Source organism: Eubalaena glacialis, chromosome 9, assembly GCF_028564815.1.
Source record: "Eubalaena glacialis isolate mEubGla1 chromosome 9, mEubGla1.1.hap2.+ XY, whole genome shotgun sequence".
NCBI lineage: Eukaryota > Metazoa > Chordata > Mammalia > Artiodactyla > Balaenidae > Eubalaena > Eubalaena glacialis.
In genome coordinates this window covers 102,719,071-102,741,069 of record NC_083724.1, presented here as the reverse complement: position 1 = coordinate 102,741,069, position 21,999 = coordinate 102,719,071, and the positions used below count along the sequence as shown (strand labels likewise).

Below are 21,999 nucleotides of genomic sequence, written 5' to 3'. Positions count from 1 at the left end.
ATTCATAGCAGCTTTATTTAAAATAGCCCCAAACTCGAAACAACCCGAATGCCCATTAATGGGTGAACGGATATGTTGTGGCATACCCATACAATGAAATATTACTCAACAATAAATAGAAATGAAGTATTCATCCATGTGGCAACATGAATGCATCACAAAGTTGTTATGCTGAGAAAAAGCCAGACGAAAAGACCACATATTGCATATTTCATTTCTATAAAATGTTAGAAAATGCAAATTAGTCTAGAGTGACAGGAAGCAGATCAGTGGGGGAGGAGGGAGGAGTGCTAAGGAGGGGGGGTAGGGGTTACAAAGCTGTACAAGGAAACTTTTGGGGGTGATGGACATGTTCATTATCTACAGTGTGGTGATGGTTTCACAGGTGTATACATAAATCAAAACTTACCTAATTGTTCACTTTAAAAACGTGCAGTTTATTGTATGTCAAGTCTATCTTGGTAACAGTTAAAAAATATACAAATGAGCTGATCTGAGGGCACATGGCCCATATTCTAGGGACCATGGCTTTGGAGTCAGACAGGTGCTCCTTCCTAGTTCCCTGTGAACGGTGAGTCAGGGACAGCCCAGAGTTAACTTGCGTTTTCTGATAATATGCAACAGGCCGGGGCTTCCCTGGTGGCGCAGTGGTTGAGAATCTGCCTGCCAATGCAGGGGACACGGGTTCGAGCCCTGGTCTGGGAAGATCCCACATGCCGCGGAGCAACTGGGCCCGTGAGCCACAATTACTGAGCCTGCGCGTCTGGAGCCTGTGCTCCGCAACAAGAGAGGCCGCGATAGTGAGAGGCCCGCGCACCGCGATGAAGAGTGGCCCCTGCTTGCCACAACTAGAGAAAGCCCTCGCACAGAAGCGAAGACCCAACACAGCCAAAAATAAATAAATAAATAAATAAACAAAGTAAACAATGCGTTTAAAAAAAAAAAAAAAAAGAAAGATTTAAAAAAAAAAAAAAAAAAAAAAAAATATGCAACAGGCCGGGTACTGCTGATACAATATTTTGACCACTGTCAGTTACTACAAAAAAGAATGTTAAAAATCAGGGAAATTAATATTGAGGATTATGTTTATGTATTGTTTTACTCACTTTCAGGTGATTCTACTCACTCCCAGTGTCTTGCTTTTCCTTCAGGGATGGAGCATTTTCTGTTAGTTCAGTCTGGCCCTCTGATTTTATTCCTGCAAGGAGAAAGGAAATGCCTCGTATGTTTAAGGTAAGCGTACATACTGCCATTGGATCCCTTGTATGTTTTGTTTCATCCCTTTTTTGCCTGTTCCTAGGGGTCAGGGCCCCTTGGGTTACTGAAGGTACCTGGAGGTTGAGATTTTAGAAGTGCTGTGGGATAGTTTCCCTCCCTCTCCCACTTGCCACAAGAAATCTAGCCCTTTATTCGTATTCAAAAATACTATAAATAGCGTTTTGCAGGTGTCACATCTTTCATTCTACAGTTAAATCTGAGATTTAAAATACAAATGAGGGTGTCCTGAGGGTGTCCATTCATTCCACACTAAGGTAACAGGACAGATATAATTCATAGCTGAAAACAGGGGAAGTTTACAAAGCAGAATGGTACTGGGGTAGGGGGTGTGAAAGAAGAAGGAAAAAACAGTAACAGAGGAAGGGAGACCATATACTTCCGGATCAGACGTAGAGGAAGGTCGTCGATTTATGGACCTGCAGTAGCATGAATGTGCAACTTCTAAAACTAGAGGTACTTTGTAAAATAAGTCTCCTCTGAGGCAACATTTTGAAGTCATAATTCAGATTCAAACCAAGGGTACAAAATGGAAAAATTGGGGAAAGATGTTGTTTTGCAAACTCTAAAAAATAGACACTCTGCTCTTTAAAATTCATGTAAAAAATAAAAGTGATCCTGGAATGGATTAAATAAAGTGACAGAGAAAGCAAAGGACTGTTATCCCCTCGAGACCCATGTGGTTACAGTCAACCTAGGAATCTTGGTTTAACAAAGGCCAGACAGGAGTATTCTTAGTTCCTTAGTGCAAAGATAGGCATCTATTTAGACTGTACCCAACCACCAAGAGACTACAAAGACCTGGCCATTTGGAACTGACTTACAGTGGGAATTTATGATGTCATTGCTGCTAACTTCATGCTCACAAAAGGAAGTTTTATATATAAATTTAGAGTTCTGCTAGCTTAATTATATATCTTAAAATTTAAATCTGATTTGCCATTTACTGGTATAACGTAAGTTATAGGCATGTAGCAACCAGGAAAACATAAGTGTTTTTGAATATTTCTAACTTAACAACAAAAAACTCCTGAACATTCTGTAATATCACAATTGATTATGATGATTGCCATTGCAAAACACATTGCCGTTTCAGAGATAATCTAAAGATGCAAAGCTGTGTGTTATAATTAAAGCAATAGAGAGACTCAGAGTGGAGGTTCTGGCATCAGACTGCCTGCATTCTACCCTGCTGTGCTCCTGTCCTCTCACTGATAAAATGGCGAGAATAGCAGTAACTACCCACTGAGGTTTCTGTGAGGATTTATTCAATTAACACATGTCAATTTCTTAGAGCAGTTCCTGGTACAGAGTCAGCATTCAATAAATGGTAGCTATTTTCATTTGATGAAGTACAAGATTTTAGGTAGTCAGAGAACACCGGTGGTTTTATGAGGCTCAAAATAGAAGTGATTCTGACACTTTGCTTTTGGCCTGCTTCTGATACTCACGTCATCTATTTTACTACCAGGAAGAGGGTAATGTTATTACAAGTGTCGTTTAACAATGGTGAGTTTTATGAAAAATGCTAGACAGGCTGGCATAAAGAATGTTTGCTTTCTTATAACCTAGATATTCCTTAAATCATTCTAGGTCACAGCTTCCCAGCTCTCAGCACCTAGCGATAGATATTCAATCCCAATCTTAGCAGCTAGCGAGAATGAGAAGAGTGAGTGGGTGGGCGTGCTGCGTGAATTGCACAAAATATTGAGAAAAAGTCATTCCAGAGACCGCTCAGTCTATGTTCTGAAAGAGGCTTATGACAGCAATCTACCCCTGATCAAAACCACCCAGACAGCTGCAATCATAGGTATGGATTTACAACATTTATCCCGCTAGGTTCCTACCCTTCACCACAGTCCCAATGTTGAAATCTGAAAACCTTAACTTTATCCACAATTCATTTGTCAGCAAAACCTGACTGAATGAGGCTTACCTGGGGGTGGAGGGTTGTCTTTCCACTTCTATCCCACAGGTACTCATCAGATTCTCTGCAAAAATATATTCGTTTATACGATGGCTCCCCAGGCCCTGCCTAAAAGGGTGTTTCTTTAATCTACCTTTCAAGTCTTTTCAATCTACCTTTTCAAGCCTGAAAAATTATGAGCTCCCAAACACATCTGGCCCCAAACACATAAGGGGTGTGACCTTGTGTGTAACTGTGAACTACCTACCTTAAGGGCAGAGACTGTCTTTCAAATCCCAATGCCCAATACTCAATAAGTAAGTGAAAATCAAGTGAATCAATGAATGAAATGCTAAGATCAATACTGAAAGTTTTATCAATAGACAAGAATACTTGCATTTCTTAAACAGCATTTCTTCTGCATTACATACTGGTGACAATAGAGCCACTTAGCTATTTCCTCCTGGGGGTCACGGAGCTAGTTACTAAACTTCATGTGTTAAATGCAAATAATTCCAGTTTTTCAGTTATGGAGAGGATTAAATGAGCTTATATGTGTAATGTCTGTGCTTTGTATTCAAAGCCTTCACGTAATGTGCTATCTTTGCACGTTTTTAGTTCTCACTCTGTTGTGACATACCTCCCCATGCTGTTTTAGCTCAGGCCAAGGTCACCAAATTATTTTATAAAATTTTTTCATTCATGAAACATCACTTATTTATAGCAAATTTGACAGTTTATCATTACTTGAATATTATACTTTCTCTAAGTATTCATAAAGATTACTTTGTAAAATGATCTTTCTGTTGAGAAAAGTAATGTTTTATTATGCTTATTTCTGTAATGTGAAAGAAAAATCATAGTGCCAATTATTTATTTTTATGTTTCTTTTCACTGTAGTATTGCTAAATATATACTTAATTTGACTTCTAAACTTTTTCAACATTGATAAACTTGTCCAGTTTATCTTATTAGCTTCACTTAATGTTTGCCCCCCAAAAATACTTGATATTTTAATTTATGTGTCAAATATAGATCACAAAAGAATCGCTCTGGGAAATGAAGAAGGGTTATTTGTTGTCCACGTTACCATAGATGGTAAGGAGAGTATTTACTGTTCTGGAATAACTTTAAACTCTAATAATAATAATATCAGGTTGTTCTCTTCTTTTCTGTAAAAGAAATTTTCCATATCTGGTTCGATGTGTTTTCAAGTCAACTGATGACTTTTCTACTTTCAGAGATCCATAATCTTCCAGAGTCCAAATATCTTTTTAAAAAAAATTTTATTGGAGTATAGTTGATTTACAATGTTGTGTTAGTTTCAGGCGTACAGCAAAGTGATTCAGTTAAACATATACATGTATTCATTCTTTTTCAGATTCTTTACCCATATAGGTTATTACAGAAGATTGAGTAGAGCACCCTGTGCTATACAGTAGGTCCTTCTTGGTTATCTATTTTATATATAGTAGTGTGTCCAAATATCTTCACAAGTGATTTTATCTAATAAGTGCGCTGTAAGAACTTAGTTTACCATCTTCAAGTTGGTGCATGAAAGGAAACACTTCTGCTTGAATCCCCCTCCCCCACTAGTACATTGACACCACAAAGAGTAACAACATAAAGTGAATACTTCCCAGATAAGACCGCAGAGTTCTCTGTTTCTGTTTTTGTTTTGTTTGTTTTTGTTTGGCTCTCATGGTTGTTTGAGGGAGAAATGGGGGAGTAGATGAAATGAAGAGGAGTCATTGTAATATAGATGTTCTCTTGAATGTCTTGCACTCTAATGATAAGTTAGTTCAAGGAGAACCTGCATTTGAAGGGCATTAGCTATTCTCCATTGAAGGCTTCCCATGCTGTGTGGGTGACTCAGTCCTGGTGAGGAGACCCATGAAAGGTCCACCAGGTGCCAGCATAAGAGCAGGGACTTGTCTCTTTTTGTTCAGCACTGTATCCTATGCACTTAAACAGTGCCTGGCACATAGTAGTCAATCAACAAATATTTGTGTAATAAAGGAATCAATTTAGTGCCAGAAAAAAAAGGACAGTTTTTTTCCCTAAAGAAGCAGTATATTGGGAATTCCCTGGTGGTCCAGTGGTTAGGACTTGGCACTTTCATTGCCGGGGCCCTGGGTTTGATCCCTGTTCGGATCTAGATCCTGCAAGCTGCATGGCAAGGCCAAAAAAAGAAAAGAAAAAGCAGTATATTTCCACTTGTCAGACATTGAGGGTGTTCGCCTTGCTGTCTGGAATCTCAGGACTGAGTTTAGTGCTTTATTATGCTAATTTTATGTTTAAGGTAATTATGTTATCTGTGGAATAATTATCTTTTTTTTTTTAACCTATATAATTTTTGATCTCTTATCCTCTTCCTATCCCTTTTTGGTCCTTCTCAAACCTACCCTTTGAGTTTATGTCTGTGATTTTATTAGAACCTGATTTAAATCCATTGGAGTAAAAATCGGAAAGAATTTTAAAATAGGAAAACATTCTTCTGCACAGCAAAGGAAACCATCAACAAAAGGAAAAGACAACCTATCGAATGGGAAAAAATATTTGCAAATCGTAGCTGATAAGGGGTTAATATCCAAAATATATAAACACTCATAAAACTCAATAGCAAAAAACCTAAGCAATCTGATTAAAAGATGGACAGAGGATCTGAATAGATATTTTCCCAAAGAAGACATACAGATGGCCAACAGATACATGAAAGGTGCTCAAGATCACTAGGGGAATGCAAATCAAAGCCACAATAAGATATCACCTCATACCTGTTAAAATAGCTATTATTAAAAAGCCAAGAAATAATGTGTTGGTGAGGATGTGGAGAAAAGAGAACACTTGTTCACTGTTGATGGGAATGTATATTGTTGTGGCCACATGGAAAACAGTATTGAAGTTCCTCAAAAATTAAAAATAGAGCTACCATATGATCCAGCAATTCCACTTATGGATATTTATTCGAATAAAACAAAAACACTAACTTGAAAAGATATCGCACCTCCATGTTCCTTGCAGCATTATTTGTAATAGTCAAGATATGGAAACAACCTAAGTGTCTACCAATGGATGAATGGGTAAAGATGTGAGATATATATACATACATACATATATATATATATATATATATATATATATATATATATATATATAATTCAGCCATAAAAAAGAAAGAAATCTTCCCATTTACGACAACATGAATGGACCTCGAGGTTGTTACTCTAAGTGAAAGAAGTCAGACAGAGAAAGACAAATACCATATGATCTCACTTATATGTGGAATCTAAACAAACACGTTCATAGATACAGAAAACAATCTGTGGTTGCCAGAGGTGGGGGTAATGGGCAAAATGGGTGAAGGGGTTTTAAAGGTATAAACTTCCAATCATAAAATAAATAAGTCCTTGGTATGTCATGTACAGCAACATGATCATAGTTAATAATACTATGTTGTGTATTTGAAAGTTGCTAAGAGAATGGATCTTAAAAATTTTTATTACAAGAAAAAATTGCAATTATGTACAGTGTTGGATGTTAACTAGATTTATTGTGGTGACAATTTCTCAATACACACAAATATTGAATCATTATGTTGTACACCTGAAGCTAGTATAATGTTATATGTCAAATATACCTCAATAAAGAAAATAAAAAAATAAGAAAACATTGCTATTTGAAGGTGACTTGCTGTTTTATTTGTAGAGAAATTACTCAAGTTAATGACACTAAGAAGATTTATCAGATCATTTTTATTGGGAAAAATTTCTTAATTGCTTATGAGTAAAATTTGGAGAACAGTTGAAATAAGTAAACAGAAGTTATTATGAATTTTAAAATGACTTACAAATATGCTTATTTGTGTAGAAATTATTCGCATTGGCTACGTGAAGAAGATTCACCAGATTGAGCTTATCCCCCATGGCCAGATGGTTGCAGTGATCTCAGGACGAAGTCACCATGTGCAGCTGTTTCCCATGTCAGCTTTGGATGGACGAAAGACTGATATTCACAAGCTGGCAGAAACCAAAGGGTGCCAGACCGTGACTTCTGGAACAGTGTGCCAAGGGGCCCATACATGCCTCTGTGTGGCTAGGAAAAGCCAAATCTTCTGTTACAAGCTGTTTCAGAGCAAGAAAATTTCTCACAGAAAATTTAAAGAGCTCCAAATCCCAACCAATGTCCAGTGGATGGGCATCTTCAGCGAACAGCTCTGTGTAGGATTCCAATAAGGATTCCTGAGATACCCCTTGAGGAGAGAAGGAATTCCATACAGGATGCTGCACTCCCATGACCCTACACTGTCATTTATTTCACATCAACCAGTGGATGCTCTCTGTGCAATTGAGATCTCTAGTGTTGAGTATCTGTTATGTTTTAAGAGCATTGGAATTTACACTGACAGCAGGGGCCTCAGATCTAGGCCAGTTGAACTGATGTGGCCAGCAACTCCAAGTTATTGCCGTAAGGCTATCTTACAATTTATTTCCTTGTCTCTCTGTACCTTTCCAACCTTGTTATTACAATTCTATATCATATGACTAAATATTGTTAATGACGGTTTTATTTTTGAAAACTACATCACTGAAGAATTTTCCTAAGATGTCTATGTCTTTTTAAGTAGAATAGCTCTGAAGAAGTTATATCTAAGTCATACATGTGAAATAACTTAGCCTTTAATTTATACTATATTCATAGGATAATTTATCTTGAATATATTCTTAATCCAGGTTGTTGCTTTTTGTAAGCTCCTAAGTAGATATCTTCATGGTCACTGAAAATCACATAAGCATTAATTAACCATAAGAAATAGTTACTAAGTAGATTACTTTTTGCCTTTTAGATTTAGCTTATGTAAAGTCTACATAGAATGTTCCTAAATAATTTTAGCCTATTTGATATTTCATTGATGCAGGCCATCATTTTATAAATTTAATATAGCATTTTTTATTCACTTAGAGAATAGTAATTGAGCACTTAATATGAACTTACTATGCTAAAAGTTAAGGGCACAATATTAAACATGGTGAAATAGTCTGTATCTTTATTGAGATTATAATCATGATATGAGATCAATAATTAAGCAAGTGCTGTGATAGGGGAGTACAGTATTCTACAGGAGCATGTAGGAGGGACACAGTCTAAACTGGTGAGTCTGGAAAGGCCAGCTAAAAAAACGAGAAGCGTTTTTTTCTTTCAGCACTTAAAAAATGTCATTCTATTTTCTTCTGGTATCCATTGTTTCCAGTGAGAAATCAACCATTTTTATTGTTGTTCCCTCTGTCTTTTCTATTTGGCAGACTTTAAGATTTTCTCATTATCTTTGGTTTTCAGCAATTTGACTGTGATGTGCTTACATGTGATTTTCTTTGTATATATTCTGCTGGGGATTTTCAGGACTTTTTGGATCTGAAGATTGATATCTTTCATTAATTTTGGAAAATTTTTAGGCATTATATTTTCTAAAAATTTTTTTAACCTATTTTCTCTTTTCTGGAGATCCAATTACATGTATATTAGACCTCTTGACTTTGTTCCACAAATCGTTGAGGCTCTGTTTTTTAAAAATCTTTTTTTCCTTCTCTTCTTCAGTTTAGATAATTTATATTGGTTGTATCTTCAGTTTCACCGATCTTTTACCCCTGGTTTGTCCAGGGATTTTTAAGCATTTCAGGTATTATATTCCTCTGTTCTATAATTTCAAGTATTTTTTTGAAATTTCCATTTCTTTGCTGGATTTCTCCTCTCTGCCAATTTGTTTATATTTTTTCACAAAGTCTTAAACTATTTATACAATTATTTATAATTATTCCAACATATAGCCTCTATGGGTCTGCTTCTACTGAATGTTTTTTTTTTTGATTAAAGCTGTTATTTTCCTGCTTTTTTACAAGTCTTATTATTTTTTTATCTTTGCTGGACATTATGAATGCTATGATACAGGGACTCTGGGTTATATTTTGTATTTCTCTAGAGAGTGTTGTGTGTTTTGTTCTGACAGACAATTAACATACTTATGGATCACTTTAGTTTTGCTGAGGCTTGGAATTAGACTTTGTTAGGGTGGGCCTATTTTGGCTTTTCTTCTAGTCCTCATGCCCAAAGAATGGCCTTTCTGGGTCTCAACTGAATGCCTAGGGTTTTCACCAATGTCTCTCTACTCTGTCTGGTTCAGAAATCTAATGTCTTTCCAGCACTGTACTACCTATGAAATTTCTGTTCACTCTCAATGCTCTGCGTGAGTCTTGTGGAATCTTGCTCTGTCTGTGTGCAGTTTTGGATTTGGCCAGGAACTTTGAGGGAACAGCTGTGCAGATTTCTGGGACACCTTTCTTTGTGGCTCTTTCCTCTGTGTACTCTGCCTTGCAAATTCCAGACACATTAGAATCTGTTTCCTCTGCCTGGCAAAACTTCAACTCTCTGCTTGGGTTCCACTTTCCTACACAGCAGTTTTGGAGATTTCCCTTAGGCAGAGAAACAGCGGAATGTGGGACCCACCTTATATATTTATCTTCTTTTAGGAATGGCAGTCCTGTGCTGTCTACTAACTAATGCCTAAAAACAGTTATTTCATATGACTTGTCCATTTTTATAATTATTGATGGTGGGAGGGTAATTCCAATAGCAGACGACTCTGTCATAACTGGAAAAGGCCATTGATACTGCATTTTGTGAGGAACTATAATAGGTTCACTGTTTCAGGCATGGAGTTCAAGATAAGAGTTCGAGAGATGGGACTGGAGGAGTTCTCATGAGCCAGATCACAGACGCACTGACATGGTTAGAGATGCACTTCAGAAAAATCCCTAGGCTCTAGTGGTGAGGTAAACGGTAAATGAGAGATGAGACTGGAGCCCAAGAGACCAACTAGGAGGTCATTGTAGAAATTGTGGATTAAAATTATGTACGGTAGAGACAGTTGGGATAGAGAGGAGACAAGTTGAGGGATATTGAGGAGATATAATTGACAAAACTTTGCTTTACAAAGCTTTGATTAGAAGTGGAAGCTCAGGGACCAGAGAATCAGGATTTCCTAGTTGAGCAAATGAGTGATGCCACTGATATTACTGAGATACTAAAACACAAGGTGGGACAGATTCAGATGGGCAGAGGAGGAAGGAATATGATAACTTAATTTTTTTCTTTTTTGTTGAGTTGTTGAAGTATTTGAAATAAAATCCCAAACATTATTTTCATTCCACCTCTACACACCTTAACATACATCTCTAAAAATATGGTCATTTTCTCATAAAACCACATTGCTGTTATCACCTCTGAAGAAATTACCAATGATTCTTTTTTACCATCCAATAGTCTATATTAAAATATTGCTGATTATCATAAAGACATCTCTTTTGACAGTGTGTTTCTTGGAATCAGAATCCAAAAATGGTCCACACATGGCATGTTATGGTTAACTCTTAAATATCTTCTAATCCTGAGTGGTTTTCCACACCATTGATTTGCTCTCCTGTAGGATGTTCTACAATCTAGATCTGTCTGTTTCCTCGTGGTGCTTTCTAACTTCTTCCTCTATGTCCTGAATTTCCTACAACCGAAAATGAGCATTAACGGCTTCTAATAAGAGTAATTTCTTACTAGTTTTGTATGTCACACTGAACACATCAGAGCACACAATGTCTGGCCATCCCATTTGTGGTAAGGTTAAAATCAATGACTGGTTTCTGGCATTATCAGCCTGTTTCCTTGGACACGCTGAGTTTGTACTTCCAGTGCGAGAGTAAACAGAGTGAGAGAGAATAGGACATAGGCCAGAGGACCAAGAAACATAAATATTAGAGAGATGGTCAGAGGGCAAGAAGCCCACAAAGGAAACTGAGAGGGAGAATTGTAGGAGGCAAGTATCGCTGAGCTTTCAAGTAAGACAGAGACTGAAACGTGTCTGTTGGTTTTAGGAATAATTGACGGTTAATGGCTTGTAGTGAGAGCAGTTTTAATGGATGGGTTAAGACACAAGTCAGATTGCCATGGACTGGGTGTCAGTAGGGCTGGGAAGTGGAGGATGTGAAACAAAAATGACACTTTCAAGAGTTGGCCACAGGAAAAAGGAAAGAGAGGCACAACATGAGTGTAGGAAGTGTTGTTAATTATATTGCTGTTGCTTTAATGGGGAGACATATTCATGTTGAGGTGAGTATTTAGGAGCCATAAGAGGTTATTATTAATAAAGTGGAAAGTTCCAAAAATGTTACTGGCTGGAAGTTCTTTCTGCTTTGATCATTAATTTCACTCCCCAGATATACTTTTCTAATCTTACACCATATTCTTTTTGGGAGTTGACCTGGTTTAGGAGCCACATATTTTGAAATGTTATGGAATTTCTTAATAAAGCTGCTGTTAGATGTAGGTGTTAGAAAGATTTTTGTCAGATTTTACATATGTGCTGTACTATATAATTGGACCCATGTGCATCATTTATGTACCATTTTAATTTATGTTAACCCTGTGTATCAAAAAAAAGATTTTGATAATTATAATATTATTATGGGATTCTCTTTGGATTCCACTCTGAAGGTTTTCTTATAATGTATTTGGGCGTAGCAGATATAATTAATCATGAATACCATATGATTCCATTTATTTATTTATTTAACATCTTTATTGGAGTATAATTGCTTTACAATGGTGTGTTAGTTTCTGCTTTATAACAAAGTGAATCAGCTATACATATACATATATCCCCATATCTCCTCTCTCTTGCTTCTCCCTTCCACCCTCCCTATCCCACCCCTTTAGGAGGTCAAAAAGCACTGAGCTGATCTCCCTGTGCTATGTGGATGCTTCCCACTAGCTATCTATTTTACATTTGGTAGTGTATATATTTCCATGCCACTCTCTCACTTCGTCCCAGCTTATCCTTCCCCCTCCCCGTGTCCTCAAGTCCAGTCTCTACCTCTGTGTCTTTATTCCTGTCCTGCCCCTAGGTTCTTCAGAACCATTTTTTTTTTCTTTTTTAGATTCCATATATATGTGTTAGCATACGGTATTTCTTTTTCTCTTTCTGACTTACTTCACTCTGTATGACAGATCTAGGTCTATCCATCTCAATACAAAAAACTCAATGTCGTTTCTTTTTATGGCTGAGTAATATTCCATTGTATATATGTGCCACATCTTCTTTATCCATTCATCTGTCGATGGACACTTAGGTTGCTTCCATGTCCTGGCTATTGTAAAGGGTGCTGCAGTGAACATTGTGGTACATGACTCTTGTTGAATTATGGTTTTCTCAGTGTATATGCCCAGTAGTGGGATTGCTGGGTCATATGGTAGTTCTGTTTTTAGTTTTTTAAGGAACCTCCATACTGTTCTCCATAGTGGCTGTATCAATTTACATTTCCACGAACAGGGCACCCTTTTCTCCACACCCTCTCTAGCATTTATTGTTTGTAGATTTTTTGATGATGGCCATTCTGACCGGTGTGAGGTGATACCTCACTGAAGTTTTGATTTGCATTTCTCTAATGATTAGTGATGTTGAGTATCCTTTCATGTGTTTGTTCGCAATTTGTATATCTTCTTTGGAGAAATGCCTATTTAGGTCTTCTGCCCATTTTTGGATTGGGTTGTTTTTTTTTTTGATATTGAGCTGCATGGGCTGCTTGTAAATTTTGGAGATTAATCTTTTGTCAGTTGCTTCATTTGCAAATATTTTCTCTCATTCTGAGTGTTGTCTTTTCGTCTTGTTTATGTTTTCCTTTGCTGTGCAAAAGCTTTTAAGTTTCATTAGGTCCCACTTGTTTTTTTTTTTTTTTGTCTTTATTTCCATTTCTCTAGGAGGTGGGTCAAAAAGGATCTTGCTGTGATTTATGTCATAGAGTGTTCCGCCTATGTTTTCCTCTAAGAGTTTCATAGTGTCTGGCCTTACATTTAGGTCTTTAATCCATTTTGAGTTTACTTTTGTGTATGGTGTTAGGGAGTATTCTAATTTCATTCTTTTACATGTAGCTGTCCAGTTTTCCCAGCACCACTTATTGAAGAGGCCATCTTTTCTCCATTGTATATTCTTGCCTCCTTTATCAAAAATAAGGTGACCATACGTGTGTGGGTTTATCTCTGGGCTTTCTATCCTGTTCCATTGATCTAAATTTCTGTTTTTGTGCCAGTACCATACTGTCCTGATTACTGTAGCCTTGTAGTATAGTCTGAAGTCAGGGAGCCTGATTCCTCCAGCTCCGTTTTTCTGTCTCAAGATTGCTTTGGCTATTCGGGGTCTTTTGTGTTTCCATACAAATTGTGAAATTTTTTGTTCTAGTTCTGTGAAAAATGCCATTGGTAGTTTGGTAGGGATTGCATTGAATCTGTAGATTGCTTTGGGTAGTATCATTATTTTCACACTGTTGATTCTTCCAATCCAAGAACATGGTAATTCTCTCCATCTGTTTGTATCATCTTTAATTTCTTTCATCAGTGTCTTATAGTTTTCTGCATACAGGTCTTTTGTCTCCTTAGGTAGGTTTATTCCTAGGTATTTTATTCTTTTTGTTGCAATGGTAAATGGGAGTGTTTCCTTAATTTCTCTTTCAGATTTTTCATCATTAGTGTATGGGTATGCAAGAGATTTCTGTGCATTAATTTTGTATCCTGCTGCTTTACCAAATTCATTGATTAGCTCTTGTAGTTTTCTGGTGGCATCTTTAGGATTCTCTATGTATAGTATCATGTCATCTGCAAACAGGGACAGCTTTACGTCTTCTTTTCCAATTTGGATTCCTTTTATTTCTTTTTCTTCTCTGATTGCTGTGGCTAAAACTTCCAAAACTCTGTTGAATAATAGTGGTGAGAGTGGACAACCTTGTTTTGTTCCTGATCTTAGAGGAAATTGATTCCTTTCATATAGCATTTTTGAAATGACAATATTTTTGAAATGGAGTACAGATTATACTGATTCCCAGGGATTAAGGAAGGAGGGGAGGATGGAAAGGAGGTGAGTGAGATTATAAAAAGGCATGATGAGGGATCCTTGGAGTTATTTTGTATCTTGACTGTGGCTGTGAACACCTGAACCTACACAGGTGATATAATTGTATATACCTTCACACACACAAACAGACACACACAGACATCCACACACACATGAGTGCTAGTAAAAGTGGGGAAATCTGCCTGAGATGGATAGGTCAGCTCTATCAATGTCAGTATGCTAGCTTTGCAAAATGTTACATTGGGGAAAACTGAGCAGAGCATGCAAGAGATCTTTCTGTGTTATTCTTACAACTGCATGTGAATCTATAATTATCCTAATAAAAATTCCAATTGAAAAATGAATCATGAAGCCCATGCTTGCTGTCACCTCCTCCTCTTTTCCCAGGTTACAATGCCCCCCTATCTCTCAGTGTACAGTGAAAATGCAGTGGATATCATTGATGTGAACTCCATGGAATGGATCCAAACCATCCCCCTCAAGAAGGTGATTTGACATTGAGATCATGTGACTGATGAATTACTGACTGAAAATGGAAACTCAATTGTGCCTTTGCTGGACTTACTAATGTGTACTTGGTGATTTGAAGGCTTAGCTAAGAGTGAAAATAACCACCAAAACCCAAATTGGTTAATTTTTTTACTAGTACAAGAGCTATTTTGTGATATTTAGTTGTACTATATAAGGTAGGATTGTCATGATATAAATAAATGTACTATTTATTTATATAGATAATATAATATGAATATTTATATCATACATTATAGATGTTACTTCCCACATTCAGTTTAGTTACTTGTGTTTATTACTAATTTTCACTTAGTATAATTTTGCATACTGTGAAGGAAAATTTTACTGGCAAAAAAAAAAAAAAAAAAAGGAAAAGTATATAGCCAAAGCTGTTTTTAGGATTCTCAATTAGATTCTCACAGATTCATAATAAAATAAAAATTTTGTATCTTTACTACGAATAATTTAAAATTTACATAAAATTTAGAAGTAAAAACCTCTATTTTGTTAAAAGACCACTGAAGATTTAAGAATGATTAAATTCTGGCATATGTGGAGTATACGTAGCAGGAGCCACCAAAAAGGAGTTTATACAGGAAAGGATGAAGGAAGTATTTACAATTATATGTGAGATTTTGCCTCACTTTAAACAATATAAGCAATGGGAAAAGCTTTTGTAAGGACGGTCCCACTATATAAAATATTAAAATACACTTTTCCAGCATTCTAAACGTGAACCAGTCACATTTACTGTTTGATAAAATGAATTCACAAGGCAGATGAATCTTCTCAGGATAATTTTTTAGTTACTAATAATGTTTTAAAAGTTAATAAATAAATTAAATATATTGCTATTTAAGTTAGTAATGTTCAGATTTCTTTAATCTATGATATTCATGTTTCTGAAATTTTATCAATATGAGTTTGTAACACCATTTATTTTCTTTAATTGATGTTCTTGGGGTCTTTTTTTTGAGACTACATTATTCTGAGGGGGGAGTTTAAGTAGAATATATTTATTCTTAATTCTTTATATGTAAGCAAATAGTCATAACTTAATTTTAAAAAAGTATTCATTGAAATGGTAATCTTGCTTTTTTATTATTTTAGGTTCAACCCTTGAATAGTGAAGGATCCCTAAATATTTTGCTTTTGGAGACAATTAGATTAATATATTTCAAAAATAAGAAGACAAGTAAGAAATGACTTCTTCTTAGTAGAAGTAATTCTAAGAGACCATGTCTCTAACTGACTGCCCAAGGTCACAGAGCTAGTGAGTGGAGAGGGTCTGATTTGGACACCTGTGCCCTTTACACACAGTCCTGGGATGCGCTCCTGGCAAAGTGGTTCTCCTTCATCCTCGCATAGCAGTAGAGATAAAAGCATTTACTTGTGGCACACTCCAGCTATTTTTAAGCAGGACTGATGGTTGGACATAAGCACCTGGAAACACTAATCTACCATTTGAATGCTCACTGTGAAAATTCATTCACTTCCCAGCAGGCTTTGCGTCCAGATGTGCTCCCAGCTGCAGTGCACACGGGGGAGGCAGACGCGGCCCACCCCACCGCCCTGCTCCAACTTCTCCCACCTACATTTTAGACTCTAGCAGATTTGGAGTGTGAGAAAAGCCACAGGAATTCATTTATCTTTCTTTCTTATTTTATTTATAGGATGGAATACTTAATGTAGCAGAGAATTATTTTGCTGGGGCTGCTAAAAAGTGCCACAGGGCTGGACAGCTTAAACCACAGAAATGTATTGTCTCACAGTCCTAGAGGCCAGAAGTCCGAGATCAGGATGTCAGCAGGGTTGGTTCCTTTGGAGGGCTGTGAGAGAAATCCTTTTCCCGGCCTCTCTCCTAACTTCTGGTGACTTGCTGGCAATCTGTGTGTTCCTTGGCTTTTAGATACATCACCCCTGATCTCGGCTTTCATCTTCATGTGGCATATTCCCTGTGCAGGTCTGTGTCCAAATTTCCTCTTTTTATAAGGACACAATCAGATTAGGGCCCACCCCAATGATTTCATCTTAACTTGATGATCTGCGAAGATCTTAATTCCAAATAAGGTCACATTCACATGCTCTGGGGGGGTTAGTATGACAACATCTTTTGGGGGGATACAATTTAACCTATAAGAAGCTCTCATTTTCTTTTTGTAGTCTAAGACAGTTTTGAGTGTTTCTGGGTGACATTTTGTTGACTTCTAGATATTAAGAACTTAGAGTAAGTCTTGAGTCTAAAGAGGGGTGCATCTTTCCCCAAGATCAGAAGAGGCAGCAAGTAGAGAATGACTCTTACCTCCAGGAGAGAAGAGGTAGGGTCTCCTTACCCCACCTCAGCACCTCTTCCTCCAGCAGTGGACCTCAGCAATGCTTTGCTCAGTTACAATTATTGTAATTGTTTTCATTTACAGAATGACTGGCCCTTTATGCTTGGCCCTGAAGCATAACAGACCGTTTTGATACCCTTTAGCCACAAAAATCTGATAGGAGAAATACATAGCATAGAAATGTGAGGGCACATCAAAGTGGAAGGACACCAACATGATTGCCCTCTCCTTCCAGTGAAATGATGTCATTTTATAGATAAGAGTCACAATAAATTCATTTTTACGTGTTGCCTACATTGAACATTAAATTCTGTTCATTAATACTCTGTTTCTATTCTTGAGAAATTTGCCATATTCATCCATTTTTAACTTTAAAAAATCAGAGCAGTCTGATATTTGTGCAGTTAATTAACAGTTGTGAAATTAACATGAGAAACTGGGTGGGAGGCCTCTTAACAGTTTAAAGAATGACATTGTTTTTTTTGTTTTAAAATACATATAGATGGAGATGAGCTGGTATTTCCCGAAACATCAGATAATCAACAGAAGCAAATGGTCCGACACCACAGCAGCAAGCATCGTTATTCCTTCAGGGTTCCCAGAGGGAAAGGGATGCTACTGAAGGGGCTATGATGACCACCCTCTCACGTGTGGTCCAGAGGGACCACTTGAGGACCATGTGATATTTGATGTAATTTGGAAGAAAAAGAAATAAATCTGTGAAACTCAGGTGGAGACATCTGTTTGCAGCAGTGTTATGTTTATTTTTCTGTGCAACTTTAAAGAAAACATTTATGTAGTGAGTATGAATGGAAGTGTAATACGTGGATACATTTCTCTGTGAATGTGGAATAACTGAAATTCTGTACTTAAGCCTCCACATAATGCAAATATAGAACACATGTGTATACACACCATAATGTATGTCACTGAGGCATTTTGCGAAGAAATAAATAGTACTGAGCTGCATGTGGATTGATTACTCTCTGACTTTGGAGATGCCTTCCTTTGACTTTAAAAGAACCTTCATTCTCTTATTGCCTATTACTTGGTGGTAATTTCTATAACTGAATAAGTGGAAAAATAAGCTGATCTTCTTTGGATTACAAATAAAAACTTTTCTAGAGCAGTGCTGTTTCTTTTAAAGGAGCCGTAATTATATGAAAAATATATAATAGGGCAGAGCTTCTTTGATGTTTGTGGCTGTTAAATGCCATGTGATTTGTACCAAAAACTTTAAGATACTTAATTTTTAAAAGTATCTGGGAAGCACAGAATAACTGAATATTCTCTCCATTCACCATATTTGTAATTGGATATACCTATCAGTTGCCCTTGAAAAAGTCACCAGTACAATTTTGTCTTTGTCTTTTAAAGTTGATTACAGTAGCATCTCTGTTGATTAATACCTAAAGTAATAATTTTTAATAAAGTAGTACTTTTGAAAATGAGGCTGAAGATCTTCTGATTTCAAACATGAGAATTCATGAAGCATTCACCTAAATTGACTGTTTCCTTTTTAAGAAAAAATTTTTTCACCTTTATTGGAGTTTAATTGCTTTACAATGTTGTGCTAGTTTCTGCTGCACAACAAAGTGAATCAGCTATATGTATACATACATCCCCATATCTCCACTCTCTTGCATCTCTCTCCCACCCTCCCTATCCCACCCCTCTAGGTCACCACAAAGCATCGAGCAGATCTCCCTGTGCTATGCAACAGCTTCCCACTAGCCATCCATTTTATATTTGGTACTGTATATATGTCAATGCTACTCTCTCACTTCATCCCAGCTTCCCCTTCCCCCACTGTGTCCTCAAGTCTGTTCTCTAAATCTGCATCTTTATTCCTGTCCTGCCCCTAGGTTCTTCAGAACCATTTTTTTAGATTCCATATATGTGTGTTAGCATACAGTATTTGTTTTTCTCTTTCTGACTTACTTCACTCTGTATGATAGATCTGCGTCTGTCCACCTCATTACAAATAACTCAATTTTGTTCCTTTCTATGGCTGAGTAACATTCCATTGTATATATGTGCCACATCTTCTTTATCCATTCATCTGTTGATGGACACCTAGGTTGCTTCCATGTCCTGGCTATTGTAAAGGGTGCTGCAGTGAACATTGTGGTACATGACTCTTTTTGAATTATGGTTTTCTCAGGGTATATGCCCAGTAGTGGGATTGCTGGGTCACATGGTAGTTCTATTTTTAGTTTTTTAAGGAACCTCCATACTGTTGTCCATTGTGGCTGTATCAATTTACATTCCCACCAACAGTGCAGAGGGTTCCCTTTTCTCCACACCCTCTCCAGCACTTATTGTTTGTAGATTTTTTTGATGATGACCATTCTGACTGGTGTGAAGTGATACCTCATTGTGGTCTTGATTTGCATTTCTCTAATGATTAGTGATGCTGAGCATCTTTTCATGTGTTTGTTCACAATCTGTATGTCTTTTTGAGAAAGAAAAACAGAGCTGGAGGAATCAGGCTCCCTGACTTCAGACTATGCTACAAAGCTACAGTAATCAAGACAGTATGGTACTGACACAAAAACAGAAATATAGATCAATGGAACAGGATGGGAAGACCAGAGATAAACTCGCATACATATAGTTACCTTATCTTTGACAAAGGAGGCAAGAATATACAATGGAGAAAAGACAGCCTCTTCAATAAGTGGTGCTGGGAAAACTGGACAGCTATATGTAAAAGAATGAAATTAGAACACTCACTAACACCATACACAAAAATAAACTCAAAATGGATTAAAGACCTAAATGAAAGGCCAGACACTATAAAACTCTTAGAGGAAAACATAAGCAGAACACTCTATGACATAAATCACAGCAAGATCCTTTTTGACCCACCTCCTAGAGTAATGGAAATAAAAACAAACAAATGGGACCTAATGAAACTTAAAAGCTTTTGCACAACAAAGGAAGCCATAAAGAAGACAAAAAGACAATGCTCAGAATGGGAGAAAATATTTGCAAATGAAGCAACTGACAAAGGATTAATCTCCAAAATTATATAAGCAGCTCATGAAGCTCAATATCAAAAAAACAAACAAACCAATCCAAAAATGGGTGGAAGACCTAAATAGACATTTCTCCAATGACTGTCTTCTGTTCTTTCCCTTTTCCACCATTAGAGAAGAAGTGGTGCTGGAGACAGCCCCACCTGAGGCTGGCCTGTTCTCATGCCCAAGGACTGAAAAATGCACTAGTTTCCAGACATGCATTTTATGGTGAGGTATTTTTATGTATGCAATAACTAGTCTGGTTGCTTCTGAATTTTTTTCTATGAAAAATTCCTGGTTTCATCTTTACTAAAAATATTAACATTAATAATTCAAATCTGTTTAATGTCTTATCTGTTGGAAAGTATTTTATTTTGAGAGATTTCTGTGACAGGGACAGCCAATTGGGGTTTTATTTTAATAGTAAATTCATAATCATGTCTTAAAGTAAAAATAATAATAAGTGAAATAATAATAAAATTCCTTATATTTGAATCTCATTCCTTTGAGGCAAGGACATTAAGCTAAGAAGTATTTACATGATATCTTCCATCAGTTTAAGTGGTTTTTCTTTTTTCCTTTTTTTCTCACTACCTGTATACTCTTGAGACTTCCTATGTGCATTTGATAATGCTGGTGTTAGGATTTTCTGACTGCATTGCAATGCCTATATTTCTGGGTTGGAGGATTTGCAGAGGTTTCTCTGGACAGGCAAGGAAGGGGAGAAGCTTATTTGACTCTTCACATCAAAGAAGGAAGTGAGAAAGACAAATATCATATGATATAGCTTATATGTGCAATCTAAAAAAAAGGGTACAAGTGAACTTATCTACAAAACAGAAGTAGAGTCACAGATGTAGAAAACAAACTTATGGTTACTAGGGGGTAAGGGGGGGAGGGATAAATGAGGAGATTGGGATTGACATATACACTCTACTATATATAAAATAGATAACTAATAAGAACCTGTTGTAGAGCACAGGGAACTCTACTGAATACTCTGTAACGGCCTAAATGGGAAAAGAATCTAAAAAAAAAGAGTGGATATATGTATATGTATAACTGATTTACTTTGCTGTACACCTAAAACTAACACAACATTGTAAATCAACTATACTCCAATAAAAATAAAAATAGAAAAAGAAGGAAGTGAGATGGTGAGGGGTGTGATGAGAGAGGGAGGGCACTAGGAAATCAATCTTCTCTGGAGCTCCTGCTCTCCGAGTCCCCTGCATACCTCTCCCAGCTGGTTTCACTGCTCTCTCCTTGGTCAAGTAGGCCTTCGGCATGTGGTCTTAGCATCACCTGGGTAACAGTCTGTATCTAGGGCAGTGGTTCTCAAAGAATGGTCCTCTGACCAGGTGCGTCAGCCTCACCTGGGCATATGTTAGAAATACAAATCAGAAATGGGAGGGGGGCAGCAATCTGTGTTCTCACAAAAATAAATAACATATAAATCAAAACAGATTTCAGGAGGAAACAAGAGAGAAAGGAATAGTAAACAGGACAATCTTGGTATATATGCATAATTGTGACTTAATAAATAAGAACATATGAGTAGTATTTTATATCACTCATGTTATAAGTAAGAGTTCTTGAAACAAAAGTGGTATGGTATACAGCTAAGCTTAGTAACTGACCAAATAGGAAATAAAGACTCCAAAAGATCTTTGGAGATCTTTTTAGATAGAAGCCTTCTAATTGTCTCCTCCAGAAGATTATTTTCATTAACAGGAGCATGAATAATTGGAGCATGAAATATTCAAATATTAGGTACTACTAAGCAATCAAAGGAACTACGGATCCACACAACGCTGTGAACGAATCGCAAAAACATTATGTTGAAACAGAGGAGCCAGAAACACAAAAACCAAACAAAATGAACAACTATGCGACATGATTCCATTAATATGACGTCCAAAAGCAGGCACACCTAGTATATGGTGATGGAGGTCAGAGGAGTGCTTCCCTCTGCGGAGGGGAGGGGTAGTTATTAATGGCAAA

General features: G+C 36.8%; 1 protein-coding gene across 1 annotated transcript in view; it reads left to right on the top strand.

Moving 5' to 3' along the window:
* LOC133097388 (serine/threonine-protein kinase MRCK alpha-like) overlaps positions 1–17,605 on the top strand; it is a 53,756-nt gene extending 36,151 nt beyond the window's left edge. The window contains 8 exon segments of the mRNA XM_061199244.1: positions 1,152–1,233; positions 2,869–3,085; positions 4,217–4,279; positions 7,052–7,648; positions 14,517–14,527; positions 14,529–14,615; positions 15,750–15,834; positions 17,475–17,605. Coding sequence (XP_061055227.1) covers positions 1,152–1,233; positions 2,869–3,085; positions 4,217–4,279; positions 7,052–7,648; positions 14,517–14,527; positions 14,529–14,615; positions 15,750–15,834; positions 17,475–17,605 — 1,273 coding nt within the window.
* Positions 17,606–21,999: the final 4,394 nt, after the last annotated feature.